General features: G+C 35.3%; 3 protein-coding genes across 3 annotated transcripts; 1 reads left to right on the plus strand and 2 right to left on the minus strand.

Annotated features, from left to right (window-relative positions):
• Positions 1–1,031: 1,031 nt before the first annotated feature.
• Positions 1,032–2,566, minus strand: LOC149953529 (uncharacterized). The gene is made up of 3 exons (XM_090169830.1): positions 2,513–2,566; positions 2,333–2,437; positions 1,032–2,258 (listed from the first exon to the last, which is right to left on the minus strand). The coding sequence occupies exons 1-3, from the start codon at positions 2,522–2,524 to the stop codon at positions 1,032–1,034; spliced, it is 1,344 nt and encodes a 447-aa protein (XP_090025956.1). The 5' UTR covers positions 2,525–2,566.
• A 4,316-nt stretch (positions 2,567–6,882) lies between these two features.
• Positions 6,883–13,682, minus strand: LOC149953530 (uncharacterized). Its single transcript, XM_090170272.1, has 2 exons — positions 13,575–13,682; positions 6,883–7,718 (listed from the first exon to the last, which is right to left on the minus strand). Exon 2 carries the CDS (start codon positions 7,698–7,700, stop codon positions 6,957–6,959), a length of 744 nt encoding a protein of 247 aa, XP_090026398.1. The 5' UTR covers positions 7,701–7,718; positions 13,575–13,682; the 3' UTR covers positions 6,883–6,956.
• On the plus strand, positions 13,546–15,041 carry LOC149953531 (uncharacterized). Its single transcript, XM_090170271.1, has 2 exons — positions 13,546–13,714; positions 14,191–15,041. Exons 1-2 carry the CDS (start codon positions 13,703–13,705, stop codon positions 14,950–14,952), a joined length of 774 nt encoding a protein of 257 aa, XP_090026397.1. The 5' UTR covers positions 13,546–13,702; the 3' UTR covers positions 14,953–15,041.
• The last annotated feature ends 4,838 nt before the right edge of the window (positions 15,042–19,879 follow it).

The following is a 19,879-nucleotide window of genomic DNA, read 5'->3' on the forward strand; positions in this document are numbered from 1 at the left end:
AGTCGGTCAAATGAGCAGTCAGCAAAACGAGCAGTCGGCCAACGAGCAGTCGGTCAAATGAGCAGTCGGCCAAACGAGCAGTCGGTCAAATTAGCAGTCGGCCAAACGAGCAGTCGGTCAAATTAGCAGTCGGCCAAATGAGCAGTCGGTCAAATGAGCAGTCAGCGAAACGAGCAGTCGGCCAACGAGCAGTCGGTCAAATGAGCAGTCAGCAAAACGAGCAGTCGGCCAACGAGCAGTCGGTCAAATGAGCAGTCGGCCAAACGAGCAGTCGGTCAAATTAGCAGTCGGCCAAACGAGCAGTCGGTCAAATTAGCAGTCGGCCAAATGAGCAGTCGGTCAAATGAGCAGTCGGTCAAATGAGCAGTCGGTCAAATGAGCAGTCGGTCAAATTAGCAGTCTGCCAAACGAGCAGTCGGTCAAATGAGCAGTCGGTCAAATGAGCAGTCGGCCAAACGAGCAGTCGGTCAAATGAGCAGTCGGTCAAATGAGCAGTCGGCCAAACGAGCAGTCGGTCAAATGAGCAGTCGGTCAAATGAGCAGTCGGCCAAACGAGCAGTTGGACAAATGGGCGGCTCAATTGACCGACCAGAATTTCGGCTAAAAGAGTAGTCGGCCTTATATTCTGTTCATTTGGCCGACTTTTCCAATATCGTTCCAATAACTTTAAAATGTCTGATTTTCAATTTAATTGAGAACAATCAAATTTTACTTTTCATCGTTGCAGTTTATTTATAAAACATAGTATCTTTTTTTTAAAACAATATACAATAAAAAATATATCATTTGAGAACAATCCAGATTATGGCATAGGACAAGGTTCTCACTTTATAGTAACAAAAGACGAAAACTCCCAATTAATTAACTAAACAAAACAAAACAAAACAAAACAAAGAAGTAAAATCAAATTTAACAATATCAAAACTTAACAATGGACTTTCTAAAATGAGAACAAAACAAACCAAATTCAAAAATTTCAAAACACAAAAACATTAGGAAAGAATTTAAAAATTTAAACCTATTAAGCTCGTTTACCACCATGGGTTGGCCATGGCCCATGGGTTGGAAGAGGCTGCAGCGGCGCCCTGTGCTTTGGCCAAAGCGTTTTGAGCCTGAACTTGCGCGGCTTGAGCGGCGAGCTGAGCCTTGACTTGAGCTGCCGCAGCGTGAGCGGCGGCTTGAGCCTTGGCTTGATTGGCGGCGGCTTGAGCGGCAGCTTGGGCCTTGGCTTGATTGGTGGCGGCTTGAGTGGCAGCTTGGGCCTTGGCTTGAGCGGCGGCGGCTTGAGCGGAAGCTTGCGCTTGAGCTTGAATCTTGGCTTGAATGGCGGCGGCTTGGGCAGCGGCAGCGTGTTTAGCTTGAGCCGCAGCTTGGGAAGCTTGAATCTTGGCTTGAATGGCGGCGGCTTGGGCAGCGGCAGCGTGTTTAGCTTGAGCCGCAGCTTGGGAAGCTTGAGCCTTGGCGACGGCTGCGTGAGCGGCTTGAGCTTGAGCGGCACGGGCAGCGGCGGCTTTGGCAGCTAGAGCTTGGGCCTGAGCGGCTTGAGCTTGGATGGCTTGAAGGGCGGCGGATTTGGCGGCGGCAGCTTGAGCTTGAATTTGAGCGTTAATAATGGCTTCGGCTTTAGCTTGAGCGGCGGCGTTGGCGGCAGTGGCGGCGTTTGCGGCTGGATCGTACGCTTGTCCCGGGGCTCCTGGACCAGGAACGTGAAGAATGTTGGTAGAGTAAGTAGCTGGGCCGGAACTGGAAGAGGGAGCCCATGAGGCCGGAGCGGAGTAAGTAGTTGAGCCGGAACCAGAACTAGAACCAGAACCGGAACCGGAAGAGGGAGCCCATGAGGCCGGAGCGGAGTAAGTAGTTGATCCGGAACCAGAACCAGAACCAGAACCGGAAGAGGGAGCCCATGGGGCCGGAGCAGGAGCGGAACTAGCCCAAGGTCCAGCGGCGGAGTTTCCAGCGGCTGCGGATGCGGCGACCGACCAAGGGTTGTTGGGGTCAACTGGAGCCATTGGCAGAGCGAACGGAGAGCTGTATCGAGCATCGGCCGGGTAGCTGGCAGCGGTTCCTTGTTCGTTCGTGGTCACGGTAGCTTTGAACCCAGAAGCGTCAGCGGTGTAGCTGACACTACGACGTCTGCCGTCTGGGTCGTTGATGCTGTAGGAACCGGCAATGTTTCCAGTGCTTCCAGTCTCTCGCCTTTCGTTGGAACCTCCTTGGGCGTCGTTGATGTTGTAGTTGAAGTTATAGTTACCGTTTGGCTTAAATAAGACGCGAAAACAACGTTTACACCAACCCAACAACATTCAACCCAATACCCTCTCCTAAATCTTACATCTTGGGATCTGGATCCGGTACTGGTACCACCGGCCCACCAAGGAGTGGCTCCTCCGTAGTACCCGGCTTGGGACAAGGCGACGAAAGACACGAAAAAGACTACCTAAAAATACCAACCCGAAAACGGTTAGAAAGTCACCCAAAACTTCGTCGTTTAAATACGGAAGAAACTTCTTACTTTGAAAACCATGTCTCCGGATGAATCGAAATGTTTCTTAGTTAATTCCAAGAGGAGCCGAAGACGACTGATGACTTCGACCACGATTCCAGGATCTTTTATACCCAAAATATTGCCCGTTATAATCCGTATTAATTAGTAAAAGGAAAAAAAAATGTCCAGTCAGTCTGAAAACCCCCCAACACTTTTAAGAAATTTTAATTTGTCTAATCTATTTCGTTATAGTTTGCTCAAATGTTTGTCGGCAGACTTTTAAGGAGGGGGTCGGGGCTACGGGAACAACTTTCAACCCCGTCATTCAAGGTATCAATTACCTATTAAAAGTGTATATTGATACGCGAATATTAAGGTTGTCCGGATTTTTGGCCATAATTACAAATTCCTGATAATAGTACGTATAATTAACGCGAGTTTTTGTAAGCGTTTCGGATGTCGGAAGATTTGATGGCGAGGGAAGCGGTAATGATGCCTCGAACTGGTCTTGATCGAAGTAATTGGCTGGCTTCAAGAATTATTTAAAAAAATCGTTATACCGTTATCTACGAAGGCCAAGATGCTGTCGAAATTGTTTCAAGATTTCGATGCCGTTCTAATTTTAATGAGTTGAAATATTAAAATTTATTCTCGCGCGTTCGCGTCTAGAAAGGTTATTGTTAAATTGATGAATTTCACTTGGCGTAATGTTTCAAATCGAGGATGAGTTGGTCGCCGTTCAGAGCGTCGCTTCATTTGGTTGCTCAAGTTTGAACACTTTGAAGATGGCGGAATCTGGATAAGAGTAAATATGTTTCAAAATATTGTTGAAATAATTTGCATGGTGAAGTTAAGGAGGGCATTGTTTTACAATTTTCTTTTAAAATAATGAAGAAACCTTAAATGTGTCGCCATAAATATACGTAGTTAGAAGTTAGTTGAATCTACGACGCCAATATTGGTCTGAGTATTTCTGGTATGAATCCAAAATCTACCGGGCAGCCACTTGTGTATTCTTGAGGACACTTTTCTTGGTAATACTAAATAATCGCCGTTGGTTAGTGATAATATCACGTTATAATGTACAATAAAATTAATTTTTAAATATTCCCTAGTATTAACCCAAATATTCCGAGAATTACCCCTAATATTACCGAGGATTACCCCAAATATTCCCGAATATTACCCCAAATATTTCCGAATATTACCCTAAATATTTCCGAATATTACCCCAAATATTATCGTGTATTTCCCAATCTTCTTGTGTATTTCCAAAATTTATCGTGTTAACTCACCGTGTTTTTTAAAACTCCCAATGTATTTCTAAAATTCCCTGTCTTTTCTAAAATTTACCGTGTTTTTTAAAAATCCTCATGTATTTTTAAAATGTCCCATGTATTTTTAAAATCCCCATGTATTTCTTGAACGGATTGAATTTTGAACGGATTGAAGTTTCAAAGTATTGAAGTTTGAACGGATTGAAGTTTCAAAGTATTGAAGTTTCAAAGTATTGAAGTGTTTTTAAAACGATTAAAAATTCCCATATTTAAAAATATTAAATCTTTGGTTTGAAAACTTTGCTTTCAAATTTATTGAACGGGTTGAACGAATTTTTACGGATCGGATTATTTAGAATGCTGAATATCGGACGGTTCAGACTGCAATTATCACAGATTGAACGGTTTGAAATAGAATCGATAAATGATAACCCGGATTCGTAGCGAAAGGATCACGAAAGCCCCAATGACTTTCAGAAATTACAGGAAAATACTATTTTCGACAAATATACTTTTCGGAGATTCCTCAATATTATCCTCATGCTCCTAAAAAAATTAAATACACTCCTTACACGGCAGAGCAATTAATATTAAATATTATACCGATTAAAATTCCAATTAGCAATTAACACGGTGATTTCTGCGGTTATCAGGGGACAAAAAAGCTCACATTCGCTCTTAATTATTAAAAAAACCGGCGGCTTGGTCAAAAATATCAATTAGAAGACTTTTTTTTAATATATTCTTAAGATATAAATCGTATCAAGAATAACTTCAAAGCATAGCTTCCGGGGAAAAAACAAGCGAATAAATATATTTTAAATTTTCAAATTCTCATTTGTCCAGAACAGCGATAGTATTAATCCGGCGAATTTTCGCTCCATTTTCGAAGGTTAAGATCATTATTTAGAATTAATTAAGAAGTACATGTCCCGAAGGCGGGGGGGGGGGGGGAATACGGAAATATTTGCGCTGTCGTTGAAAGGTTTAGAAGAGCGAGCCGTCAAATACCTGTTCACCTAATAATACAACGTCCTTCAGAACGCCTCTAGGTCAAATCATTATTTCTTCAAACTAATTGGTGGTTGCATTTTTATCTAACATCTAGTGAAAGTTCTCGAACGTTTTCACTTTTCTAATTCCCGCACTTCGATTAGATTTCATTTTGTAGAACGATTAAGTAGTACGTGTCCACGAGGCTAACGTCTAGAACACATTCGTGCAGGCCCGTCTTAAGACCTTTTGGGGCCCTGGCTTAAATTATTTCTTAAGACCTTTTCGATCCCAAACGGTCAGCCTTTGTATGTCCGTTGTCTAAATTCAACTACGCAATAATCAAACCAAAACTTTTAATTTCAAAAGTATAACATAGGCCTACTGAAAATAAGATTTTTACTGACAGTGACTCGCTGTTAGGTTTTAGAAATTGTAGGTACCGTATGATACGCGATGAGTCAAATTACTTTAGACGTAACTAAAAGATACATAATATTAAATGAGCATAAATAATATTTAACCATCTAAAAACTTATCCCTAGAGTAGAAGCGGTATGGCTGACCTTTCCGGGGCCCCAAAACTGGCTGGGGGCCCTGGGCTGTAGCCCATTTAGCCCATTCCTTAAGACGGCCCTGAATTCGTGGAACGCGTTCAAAAACGTGGTGCTTAACCTATAAATTAAAAAGCTTAGTCATTAATGAATACGGTTAAGACGACAAAACTAAGAGAGGGTTATGACTACGGGGTCGAACATAAGAAAAAAAAGCAGTCCACATTCTTGACCCTTGTCCCTGTGGATGACCCGACCTGACGTCAACTCCACCGCTTAATTCAATAACCTTTGTTGCACTGTCAGTTCATAAATACCCTTATCTACAAAGCATACCTAGTTTCATTGTTATATAGGTTGAAGGGAAACAAAACTAAATGGCAGATTCTGTTCAAACTGCACAGTGACACTGGAGAAACTGAGAAACTGTGGTATAGTTCCAAAGCTATATCTTAAGTCTTTTCCAATTGTAATGCAAATAGACCAATTAAACCGACCTAACTTGTAACGCTCGTCGCTTATTAGAAATACCTTTTCCCATGTTATCTTATGGATATCTTAAGTCTTATCCAATTTCTATGCAAATGTATAAATCTACTAACAAGGACAGTACCCGAGGTGTTTATGGCCGATTTTGTTTAAAGTCGGGCGTAATGTAGACCTATATGAGGTATTAAATTTCCCAAAAGGTGACATTGCACTACCCATTCGATTTGCCATGAAAATGTTTTTGACCACTTATTTTACCCAAAAAGTGTTACAATTTTACCCCATAAATGTTCCAATTTACTCAAATTTGATTACAATTTACCTAAATGTGGTCCAAATTACCCATTTCGTGATTTTAACCGATAAAATCCTATGCTTTTTTAAATTTAGTTTTTTGGTTTTAAGTGGTGAAAAACATTTTCGGGGGCCATTTCAAATCGAATGGGTAGTGCAACGTCTCCTTTTGAGGTCTCATATAGGTCTACATTACGCCCGACTTTGAACAAAATCTGCAATAAACAACTCGGGTACTCTCCTTGTAAGTGTATTGTTGGAACGTTTATATGGTTATTAAAGGGAATATTTAAACTAGGGCTGATTGGCGCAAGATTTGAACATTTAGTTCAAACTTCCTTAAGAACATTTACAAAACTAGACCAGACAATGTCGGTCAGAGAATAGAATTTAATCGATTTAAAGAGTAACTTTTTCTAAGAATTAATTAGTTTCATTTCGGTAAATTAATTAATCCTAAGAACTCGATGACCCCGGTCGATAATGGGTCGTGGGTTGTGAGAGTATCCCACCGTAAAATAAATATCTTCTTATTGTTCAACAGTCGAACTGGTTCGAAGGGCTGGGTTTAACCTACTTCACAGAATGCATCTGTCTCTCTAGCGCTTAATTGGAAAGAGCAGTTAAGCCATATTATATTCAATCTATCGATATTCAAATTAGACTAATTAGAACGTTTAAAAAGAAAAACCACCCTTCAACACGCGGAGTTAATTAAGACGATTCGCTGACTTTGCCCCAGATATCGTTAAAATAAACAGCAACAATAATTAATGGTTAGGAGAAAATAATTTATTCTCTTTTTGTTTGATGTGACTGATAGTAGCGAAGTATGACATACAAAGCGTCCTTTTGATTAAAGCTTTAGATGATGTGCTTGGCGCTGAGGTATGGGGCACCAACGAGGCCGGAGTTGAGGAGTGGGGATCCGTAGATGCCGGAGTTGAGGACTGATGATCCAACGAGGCCGGAGTTAAGGAGTGGAGCGCCGTAGAGGCCGGAGTTGAGGACTGGAGCGCCGTAAACGCCAGCGTTGAGGACTGGGGATCCAACGAGGCCGGAGTTGAGGAGTGGAGCACCGTAGAGGCCAGCGTTGAGGACTGGGGATCCAACGAGGCCGGAGTTAAGGAGTGGAGCTCCGTAGACGCCAGCGTTGAGGAGTGGACCAGCGGAGTGGGTGACGACGGTCTTGCTGGTAGTGGCCAATGGAGCGGCCAAGGCGATTGGAGCGGCAACAGCGACTGGAGCGGCGGCGGCAACGGCGATTGGAGCTGGAGCGGCGGCGACTGGTCCGGCGTATGGGGAGGCGATGAGGGTGGCGGCTGGGGCGGACAGGGCGGTGCCTGGCTCGTTGGTGTGGACCTTGGCGCGGAACCCGGCGGCGTCGGCGACGTAGCTGACGACGCGTTGGCGTCCGTCGATGTCGGCGAGGTTGTAGGAGCCGACGACTCCGTGGGCGGTGCGCACTTCGGAGCGGCCGTTGGTGGCGCCCAGTGGGTCGACTACTTGGTGGCTGAAGGCGGCGTTGCCCAGAGTGTCTTGGCTTTGTTGGGCGACGCTAACGCCTCCGGATGTGGCCACGACTCCGGCGTAGGCGGTGGCCAACATGGCGAGAACGACGGCGTACTGTTTTCAAAAGACAAAAAAATATAATAATTAAATTTTAAATCGCAGTAAGTTCGATAAGAGTCAGTATTTTTGGCTATAATATGAAAAGTAAATTTCACTCTTAAATATTTACTTCGGATAATATTATTAAAAAAAAACTATTTGGAGTAATGAAATTGGCAAACAGATTGAAAAGCAATTTTACCTGGAATGCCATTGCTACTGGTGTAGGATCAGTCAAATCTTAGTTAAAAGACTAGAGTACTGAATGGTTAAATGTGATCGACTGAGTGGTCGGCGGTCCTTTATATAGCGGGGCCCACACCGAATCCAACAGTCACACCCATGGGAGGGGTACAGCAGCTAGAGTCCTCATTGATTGATAAGTTAAAGGTGCACCCCCCAAATGGAATACAACACGTTACCGTCTTCACGGTACAAAACGTACGTGTTCCGAAGCACCCCGGAGGACAATTTCAGTAGATTAATATTTAGAGGTCAGGTTGAGGAACAGACTGGGGAATCTACGTTTTGGCGAAACTGGTTCACCTTTCTTTTCCCAAATGAGCCGATCACAATGAGAAAATAATGTCTCTATAAATATTAGCAGGGTGTAGTGATATAGACAATATACGCTAGCGGTGGCCCCCAAATTGAATACTTGACAGAAACACGACCGTTTTAGATTTATCGTTGCGGAATTCTAATGTCGCGGGGAATTTTGCCAGAAATTCACTGATTTTACGGTAATTGGAATACGTGGTGGTTAATATTAATGGGAGACCACGGAAAAGGTCAAAAACATTTATTGGAATAATGGGGAACATTAAATTGTAGTCGATTTATAGGATTTAAAGGATAATTTTTTGTAAGGTAAAAAAAATTGTTGCAATAAAAAAATTCAAAAAAATTGTAGAAAAAATAGAAAAATTTAAGTTTATTTATAGGATTTTATTAGTGATTTTTGGAAAAAAAATAAAAAATATAGATTAATTTTTGTTGAAATTACAATTAGATATAGATTTTGGAAAAAATTATGCGGATTTTACGGAGTTCAGTAGAATTTGTGGTAGTTAAAATTAATAGTTAACCCCAGAAAAAGTCAAAAGATTTTACAGGAAAAATAGGAAATTTGTAGTGGATTTATAGGATTTTATAAATTTTGTGGTTTTTGTAAAATAAAGAAACAATTTAGAGAATGTTTTGGTAAAATTAAAAAAATATAGAATTTGAAAAATATATAGGATTAAAATTGAAGAAAAAATATACGATTGAAATTAAAGAAAAAATATACGATTGAAATTAAAGAAAAAATATACGATTGAAATTAAAGAAAAAATATACGATTGAAATTAAAGAAAAAATATACGATTGAAATTAAAGAAAAAATATACGATTAAAATTAAAGAAAAAATATACGATTGAAATTAAAGAAAAAATATACGATTAAAATTAAAGAAAAATATACGATTAAAATTAAAGAAAAAATATACGATTGAAATTAAAGAAAAATATACGATTAAAATTAAAGAAAAAATATACGATTAAAATTAAAGAAAAAATATACGATTAAAATTAAAGAAAAAATATACGATTAAAATTAAAGAAAAAATATACGATTAAAATTAAAGAAAAAATATACGATTAAAATTAAAGAAAAAATATACGATTGAAATTAAAGAAAAAATATACGATTAAAATTAAAGAAAAATATACGATTAAAATTAAAGAAAAAATATACGATTGAAATTAAAGAAAAAATATACGATTAAAATTAAAGAAAAAATAAACGATTAAAATTAAAGAAAAAATATACGATTGAAATTAAAGAAAAAAATACGATTGAAATTAAATCTGATATTTTAAATTACTATTTTGTGTCAAATTAATGATTGATTTCTTGTTTTTAACGTTAACTAATCTGAATTAAATGGAGTTACTTCTTGTAACTAAGTTTGTTGACAAGTATAAAAACTAGTTGGTTCATTTGCATAATTTCATTGAAGAAAATAGTAATCAACCAATTTAAATAAAATCAAGTTATTTAAAATTATCAATTATTTGACATTTTTTGCCTAGTAGATTCATTGCAGTATTAACATTTAAATAAAATAGTTATTTTAATCAAAAAACCTTGGGTAGAAAGTGTAAAGAATCTTAATTAATTTCATTTGTATAAAGTTCTACAATTTATTTTATAAAACCGTGATTTTTTTAAATTTTAAAGAAATTAGTAAAAAGAACCCTTTAACTGAACACGCTTTTCATGGTCAAGTCCAATAATATAGTCACGAAATTTAAATTTCTGGAATTTAATAGCAAGCGGAGGCTATACCTTCTCAAATAATTAGTTGCATAAGCATTAACCATATTTCACCTTGGAAAGAAAACATTTTTTACTTTTGAGTTCCAACGTTATAGATTTACTAGGAATGGCTGGCCGGCTGGTAAGTGTTTACTTTCCCAGGTTCATATTAAAAACCTGATTAATCTATTAATTTGGATAATCATGTAGAAGTATGATTTTTTTGGTTAGAGCATCTGTTTAACTACAACATCGACCTGAAAAATGTCAAGTGCAAACAATTTTAATATTAAAACTTTTGATCTTCAGAGCGCTATTTATATTTCATGAAGAAAACTAATTTAACGTGTTTAAAACATTTTAAAAGTATTAAAATATTACTTACGTGTTTGCGAAATTTTAAAATTTTAATTGTTGTTTATCATAACGCCATCTATATTTAGTGAAATTAAATTCAGAATTATTATGCCGTGCTTTAAGTATATTTCTACCATTTAATATTTCAATTGAATACACGTCTAACCAAATGGGGGAGCATTAGTAAAAGACATTTGTCACTTAGTTGAATATTCCTTTATTCTCGATTACCATTTGCGCAGTCGCAAGTGATGTCATTGATTTATCTGAGGGTAGCTCTTACTTTTATAGTCTAAACATGTTAACCATGGTTATGATATAGAGATAAATAATATAATACAATAAATCGTACCACCTAAGGCCCAAGTCATCTTGCGACTTATAACGCCTTTAAGCAGATGGTCGGGTCAGGGCCGTGCAGAGGGATCCTGGGGCCCGGGGTCAAATTTACTCGCGGGCCCCTCGAATTGCACCCCTATCGAGCCCTGAGAACGTTTCCCAAGTTATCTTGATTTGCACCCCCCTTGAACTTCTTCGATGGGCCCTACAGCTACGGGCCCCCCTACAAGTCCCTCATGGGCTTTTCGCCCAGGCCCCGGGGATTTTGCCCCCCCTGCCCCCTTCTGCACGGCCCTGGGTCGGGTTACAATGCGTAGGAGCCACGCGAGCCAACAACTCCCTACACTAACTAGCTATTACCGTTAACATAATATTCATAATATTACCAAGAATGTATTTATTTATACTCAGGGAGAATGTATATGTCGAGACTATCGACGGACACGTTGAGGCCCTAACCCCGTCACGCTAAGGGGGGGGGGGGAGAAAAGGAGGCGGTCTTATTTTTTGCGTCCTCGCAGCAGCGTTAATCTCGTCGAAAAACGTAATTTTTTAAGAACCAATGAGATTGCAGTATTATTTGATTTTATTAAAGCGGAGGAGCATACCGGGGGGCCCAACGGGTGGAATTGGAGAAACGCTAAAAATAATCTCGACATATTCATTCTCCCTGATTAAAAATAAATACATTCTTGATATTACTATAGAAATATTATATTTAATAATATAATATCTTCATATTTTAAATATGCAAAGGTCCTTTGAAATCATTTCAAATGACAAGGTTGCCAGTTAGTTAGTTAGTTAGTTAGTCTCCTAACAAAATGTGAGTTTTATCCTTTAAATAAAGTTTTTAATAATTTTTTAAAATTAGGGCGATTGGCAGCAAAGCCAAAATAGTCCTTCTCCCTTAATAGAAATAAAGATATTCTTGACTGGAGCTTTGATCTCAAAAGTGTAATTTGCCTCGCGGCCACTTGTTTTTATTATAAATGACACTTGGGTAACGCTATCAAAAATAGATTTCAGAAGAAAATTAAAAGATAATTACCACTTTAACAAATTCTTCGAAATGAAAAGCGGTTTTGTTATTGGGAATTCAATTCAATAACGAGCGACCTTGCCAAAAACGTCATTCTTTCAAATAACAATTAATGGAATTGTAATTACACTTTCATTCATGTTCTTTATTTTTCTCAAAGGTCGTATAATTGTACGCAGCTGCGACTTCCGTCAAAATTAACGCCTGAAGTTAAATAAATGGTTAAATTAGTACAATTTAATTGAGAATATAACGTGGGTTTATTCGTTTAAGGAATTACGTACACTATGAAAAAAATTAAAATTTATTTAATTAAATATTAGTTTAATTTGGTTTCTACCAAAAGTAGATGCTATATTTCAAAGGATAAAATTTCGAAATGACTAACTTGGTACAATTTAAATTAACAATAAAATTTCGGTTTATTCGTTTAAGGAATTTTCACGCACATTTGTGAAAATAACTGATTTAATTAAATATTAGTTTAATTTGGTTTCGGGAAAAAAGTAGATAGTGAAATTTTGAAATTTATTCCTATCGAAATGTGAAACGAACACGGAACTCGAAAAGGTCACCCGAAATAATTTTGGAAAATAAACCCACCCATATAACCATTTCCAAAATGTTTCAGAAAAAATTATATAGAACTTTTATTGATAAATACCTACATGTAGGATATATTCTAAAATAAATAAGTATTTTAAAGCAAATACTTGTGGGACAAATTCTAAAGGTATTTTTTTTTATTTTTAATAAGAGCTGGTGTGTAAAAACGACGTTGTCTCTAGCACCTAGTTAAAGAAATGCATTTGTAAACTGACTAATAAACGATATAAATGAGAAAACTATGAATTTATTTGCTATAACAGCATCATTTAAGAAACCTATTTTTGCACATCAAATTTTAAAATTTCAATTTGTCGAGTTTTATATTATATTATTATTATATATAAATTATAATAATTAAATCCATAATCTAATAAATAATCTAATAAAATGGGAGATATAAACTTTGACCTCCAATAGAGTCCAATATCACAGACCATAGATGGAATTTAGAAATTCGGACTTCAGGATAATAATAATCAGCTATGCTCAAGTGATCTAGCGACTTATAATGCCTTTAAACAGGTGACCGGGTTATAGTGCGTAGGAGAGTGGTAAGAGGGTGGTAGCAAGCCCTTCATGTCACGCGAGCCAACAGCTCCCTACACTCACTATTACCGTTAACGTCTACAAGGCATAGCTATGGTAAAAATTTCATTAAAATCGGACAAAAATCGAGGATTTTTGTATTTCGTCATTTGAATCGGATAAGAAACCTTAGCAATGTTATATTTTTCTTAAACCTTTTGTAGGAGTTATAAGCCTAAAATTTATTGAATTTTTTGCATTTGCCATGATAAATTTCATATCTAGATATGCCAAAATCGAAAAAACAAAATAACCGAAAAAAAAGCATGTATTCCAATTTTGAAAATATTGAAGTGGACACAACGACCAAACGGGAGGGAACCAAAGTGACTGTGGCACTGACAGTAAATTAAAAGAATAATTAATTAACGCTAAAGGGCAAACCCAACCCTTTAAAAAAATTTGAACAACTTAACTGGATTCAAAGCGATAATACCATTTTTTTATGTCCGTCGAGGTCGTCCACTTTTTGAGGGGTGATTTTCCCAAAAGACAACGCGCAAAAAACGCGCGCAAGAGAGAGAGTGGGATTGTAACTTTTTCCAAAAAGGGAAGACATATTTGAAAAGGATTTATAAGAACTTTGTATCGATGGAAATTAAATAATTTGGAGGTCGCCAAAAATATGTCTATATACCTTTGCAATTGGGCTGTCTTGGGTGTGACTTCTGGGCGTCAAAAGTCCAGCTCGAGTATATAAAGCGGAGCCGGTGGTGCTGAGGACACACTCGTTCTTGCGCTCGCAACAATTCCACGACTTCAGAAATGGCATTCCAAGTAAGGATTTTACTAGCTAATCTATAAGGATTTAAAGTGGTGCTTTTTTGGTTCACTAGATACCCTATTAAACTTTTCAAAAAATTGCTTAACATATAAGGATTGAGAATAGGAAAATTAGAACTTTTTAATCGTAATTTTGTTAGATTAACCCATTGAGTTTATTCTATTACTAGTTGACCAAAATTAGGATTTTTCCACTTTCGCGGTAAATATTGTGTAGTAAAATACTTTTGATATTATAACCAAATATACCGACGCTAGTCGAACTTACTGCAAATTAAAATATAATTATTATAATTTTAATTTTTTTTCTGAAAACAGGAGTTTTAATCTGTTTGCCAATTTCATTACTCCAAATAGTTCCTGTAGAATAATATTATCAGAATGAAATACTTTAAGAATGAAATACTGACTATAGCCGAACTTACTGCGATTTAAAATTTAATTATTATGTTTTTGTCTTTTGAAAACAGTACGCCGTCGTTCTCGCCATGTTGGCCACCGCCTACGCCGGAGTCGTGGCCACAACCGGAGGCGTTAGCGTCGCCCAACAAAGCCAAGACACTCTGGGCAACGCCGCCTTCAGCCACCAAGTAGTCGACCCACTGGGCGCCACCAACGGCCGCTCCGAAGTGCGCACCGCCCACGGAGTCGTCGGCTCCTACAACCTCGCCGACATCGACGGACGCCAACGCGTCGTCAGCTACGTCGCCGACGCCGCCGGGTTCCGCGCCAAGGTCCACACCAACGAACCAGGCACCGCCCTGTCCGCCCCAGCCGCCACCCTCATCGCCTCCCCATACGCCGGACCAGTCGCCGCCGCTCCAGCTCCAATCGCCGTTGCCGCCGCCGCTCCAGTCGCTGTTGCCGCTCCAATCGCCTTGGCCGCTCCATTGGCCGCTACCAGCAAGACCGTCGTCACCCACTCCGCTGGTCCACTCCTCAACGCTGGCGTCTACGGATCCCCACTCCTCAACGCTGGCCTCTACGGCGCTCCACTCCTCAACTCCGGCCTCGTTGGATCCCCAGTCCTCAACGCTGGCGTTTACGGCGCTCCAGTCCTCAACTCCGGCCTCGTAGGTTCCCCACTCCTCAACTCCGGCCTCTACGGTGCTCCACTCCTTAACTCCGGCCTCGTTGGATCTTCAGTCCTCAACGCCGGCCTCTACGGATCCCCACTCCTCAACTCCGGCCTCGTCGGAGCCCCATACCTCAGCGCCAAGCACATCATCTAAACGCTCAACCGGTTTTTAAAATATTGACAATGCCTATTCACCTGTAAACTAGACAGTCAAAATAAAAGAATAACTTATTAAGTTTGTTTGTTAAAAAAAAGGGACAGTATTTCGTTTCTTTTATATATTTTCAATAAGCCAATTAAGTTAAGTAGCCCAGTGGTTTGCAATCGGCCTTTCGATCCTATTCTTCGACCACACAAACGATAGAGCCGCGCGAAACAATCACAGAAAAAGTTCAGCTTTCTTACGAAACAATAAAAAATTCTGCCGAGATAAAAAATAAAATTGTGAGGGTAGTAGAAATGTCAATTTGTCAAAAACATTATTGTTTAAATTTCTTTTCGTTGAAACTTCCTGAAATTCTACCAAATGTTTCGTAATACAAAAAAAACGTTGAATTTTGAAACCCGATAATTTTATTCAAAAATATTTTAAAAAGCCTATTTATAAATTTAAAAAATGGGTTAATTATAATTGATCCAAATTGAAGATATTTGGGCATTTATCGTCGGGTTTAATTTCATGAAAAATTCGGTTTTTGAAGTACGCTACCTGAGAACAAAAATCAAGCAAGTGGCGAGACGTTATTTTTTTAAATAACAATAATTTAGTATTATTACATTAGAAAGTGTAATGAAATAATCCAAACATTTTTTTACAATTTGTTTTGATTATTACATTACTGTTGTTATTACTAAAGATTTAAAATTTTAATAACTGTGTATTAAAAATTAATTTTTGGACTTACTTGACTTTAGTTATGAAATAGAAACATTAAACAATGAAGAGGTTAAGCTCGAGTTATAAAGTGTAGAACAGCCTATTGTTTAGTGCTTAAAATAATTTTGACAATTTTAAATTTAAAAGTAATTAAGTTATTACGTTTTAATTCGGACCCCCGGAGCTAAACAGGCTGAGCAAGCGCCCAAACTACCCTTTAGTTAGGACCTTATATCTCGTTAACTATTGATATTAGAATTATCAAAATTATTTCAAGCACTAGAGGAAGGCTCAGCCTAATAAGAAAAATATAATTCAATTCTGTAATTGTTAAAACAGAAACGTTCAGCTTGAACGAAAAAGAGGCTTTTATTGTATTCTTCCCCCTTAATCTCTCTAGTATAGAGTTTTAAACTTATAAAATTTTTATTGGGTTTTAGAAGAACTTGTCGTCTACGCGTTTTAATTACGTGTTTATTAGGGCGCGCTTAACCTCCGTATTTAGCGCGGGTTACCTACATTCTTTTATTGTATCGAATTGCGGAGCACTTTCGCTAAAAACAAAGGGGCACCCGTGGACGACCGTGCCACGTTATTAAAAACCAGTTTGCAAGCGGAGACCTTGAGACGGTTTTTGCCCAGAGCTTATTAGAAAAACGCTCTGAAATACGAAAATTGGAAGATTTATAAATGATGGTAGAAACTAAATATATTACACGAAGGATTCGTCAAATTCGTGAAGTGACTTCCAATTGAATGCTGATAAGTTTACCAAATTAAAGTTAATCTATAAACAAAATCAAATTTAAAATTTCCAAAATTGAAATGAAAACGTTTTATTTTGAAATGAAAACGTTTTATTTTGAAATGAAATTTTTTTTAACTTGAAATGAAAGATTTTTAAATTGATATGAAAACGTTTTAGCTTGAAGTGAAAACGTATTAACTTGAAATGAAAACGTAGAAAATGAAAATTAAAACATTGAAAATGAAAATGAAAATTAAAACATTGGAAATTGAAATGGAAATGAAAACATTGAAAATTGAAATGAAAATTAAAACATTTAAAATTGAAATGAAAACGAAAACATTGAAAATTTAAATGAAAATTAAAACAAAAATGAAAATTAAAACATTGAAAATTTAAATGAAAATTAACACATTGAAAATTTAAATGAAAATTAACACATTGAAAATTTAAATGAAAATTAAAACATTGAAAATTTAAATGAAAATTAAAACCAAAAATTAATATTAAAACATTGAAAATTTAAATGAAAATGAAAATTAAAACATGGAAAAATTAATGGAAAATTAAAACAAAAACGAAAATGAAAACGTTTTAAATTGAAATAAAAACGTTTTAAATTGAAATGAAAACGTTTTAACTTGAAATGAAAACGTTTTAACTTGAAATGAAAACATTTTAACTGGAAATGAAAACGTATTAACTTGAAATGAAAACGTATTAACTTGAAATGAAAACGTTGGAAATTGAAATGAAAACGTTTTAAATTGAACAGAAAACGTTTTAACTTGAAATGAAACGATTGAAAATTGAAATAAAAACGTTTTAGCTTGAAATGAAAACGTTTTAACTTGAAATTAAAACGTTGGAAATGGAAATGAAAATTAAAACATTGAAAATTTAAATGAAAATTAAAACAAAAATTAAAATTTAAATGAAAATTAAAACATTGAAAATTTAAATGAAAATTAAAACAAAAATTAAAATTTAAATGTAAATTAAAACAAAAATTAAAGTTAAAACATTGAAAATTTAAATGAAAATTAAAACAAAAATTAAAGTTAAAAGATTGAAAATTTAAATGAAAATTAAAACATTAAAAATTTAAATTAAAATTAAAACATTGAAAATTTAAATGAAAATTAAAACAAAAATTAAAATTAAAACAAAAATGAAAATTAAAACAAAAATGAAAATGAAAACGTTTTAACTTGAAATGAAAACTTTAAAAATGGAAATGAAAAAAATGAAAATGGAAATTAAAACATTGAACATGGAAATGAAAACATTGAAAATGGAAATTAAAGCAATGAAAATGGAAATTAAAACATTGAAAATGGAAATTAAAACATTGAAAATTTAAATTAAAACATAGAAAATTGAAATCTTGAACAATATCAATCTTAAATAATTCAATAAGGATTTTTTCTACTAATAAAAAGTAAAACGATAAAAATTTTAAATTGAAATCTTTCTCGAAAATATTAATCCGAATTAATTGAAATAAGGGTATTTTATCCCTAAAACTAAGTGGAATTTAGAAAAAAATGCATTCTTGTTTTTAATATACCTTAAAATAATCAGTATATTTGCGAAAATTAGTTAATAAAAATATATTTCAAAATTAAACTTTCTGCAAGACAAGACAAAATTGGAATAGGAAATACAATATTTGAAGCCGCTCTCAATAAGAACCTTTAAACATTTTATTAGCTATCTAAGCTTAAAAAAGGTATTGAGACGTCAAGATTTAAACCCAATGCCGCAGGGTTGTTAATTTTTTCAATAAGATCGAAAACAAACGATTTAATTTAAAATGATTTCGAATTTTATTAATTTTTTATTATGCTATTTTCCTCTACAAATTAATCGATAATTCGTGTGCACCGGAAAGGTAAACTAAAATTAACAATTATATTCATTCCATAGGATAATTAAAATTTAAACTAATATTAATTACATAGGATAATTAAAATTTAAATTAATATTAATTACATAGGATAATTAAAATTTAAATTAATATTAATTACATAGGAAAACTAAAATTATTCTTAATTACATAGAAAACTAAAATTATTCTTAATTACATAGAAAACTAAAATTATTCTTAATTACATAGAAAACTAAAATTTAAATTAATACATAAGGTAAACTGCAATTTCATTTAATACTTAATTACGTAGGACAATGAAATTTAAAATAATCTTAATTACATAGGTAAATTAAAATTAAAATTAATATTAATTAAAAACGGTGAACTAAGAATTATATTAAACTTATTTACATATGGTAAACTAAAATTTAAATCTGGATTCCACAGTAGTAATTTAATTTTACATTTACCTACATAAAACTGAAATTTAAATTAATTTTAGTTACATACGGTAAACAAAAAAAATAATAAATCATATAGCAGGGATTTAAATCAACGATTTAAAAAACCATTTTATTTCAAACAAAATAATTTAAATCGTTGATTTCAAACAAAATAATTTAAATCGTTGATTGCAAACAAAATAATTTAAATCGTTGATTTCAAACAAAATAATTTAAATCGTTGATTTCAAACAAAATAATTTAAATCGTTGATTGCAAACAAAATAATTTAAATCGTTGATTTCAAACAAAATAATTTAAATCGTTGATTGCAAACAAAATAATTTAAATCGTTGATTTCAAACAAAATAATTTAAATCGTTGATTTCAAAAAATAATTTAAATCGTTGATTTCAAAAAATAATTTAAATCGTTGATTTCAAAAAATAATTTGAATCGTTGATTTCCAACAAAATAATCTAAATCGTTCATTTCAAACCAACTAATTTAAATCGTTGATTTCAAAAAATAATTTGAATCGTTGATTTCCAACAAAATAATCGAAATCGTTCATTTCAAACTAACTAATTTAAATCATTGATTTCAAACCAATTAATTTAAATCATTGATTTCAAACAAATTAATTTCAATCGTTGATCTTAAACAAATTAATTGAAATCGTTGATTTCAAACAAATTGATTTAAATCGCTAGTTTCAATTAAATTAATTAAAATCAAACATCCATGAACATGGGACCACCAGCGTGATTTCTCCACAATTTAACAAATAAAAACAAGACACCAATTAAAATAAAATATTATAAAATTGAAGTGATAAAAGATAAAATTCAAACACGTCACCCTACGGAACACAAAAGCTCAACACCAAAGTACAGTAATTTTCTTTGAAAAAAGAACAGACTTTAAACTTTTAAAGTGTATGAAAATACCAGCGTACTCCAAGTACCAAGTCAACCGAAACCAATGTCGAATAAAGCACTTCGTCCGAAGGCCGAAACGAGAAATTGGCCCGGACGGTGTTAGAGCACCAAATTAATCCATCAATATGAAACTCCACAACGTCGCCCGTTATACGCGGTGTAAAAAAATGACGGAAATAAGTTACGCTTCCCGGCGAGC

The sequence above is a fragment of the Leiobunum rupestre genome, chromosome 3 (genome assembly GCF_980474605.1).
Source record: "Leiobunum rupestre chromosome 3, qqLeiRupe1.1.hap1, whole genome shotgun sequence".
In the NCBI taxonomy this organism is placed as follows: Eukaryota; Metazoa; Arthropoda; class Arachnida; order Opiliones; family Sclerosomatidae; genus Leiobunum; species Leiobunum rupestre.

Coding starts and splice junctions, on each gene's coding strand:
- LOC149953529 (XM_090169830.1), bottom strand. Junction 2,259..2,332: donor CCGGATCCAGATCCCAAGAT/GTAAGATTTAGG, acceptor GTCTTATTTAAG/CCAAACGGTAACTATAACTT.
- LOC149953530 (XM_090170272.1), bottom strand. CDS start 7,700: ATGTTGGCCACCGCCTACGCCGGAGTCGTGGCCACATCCGGAGGCGTT.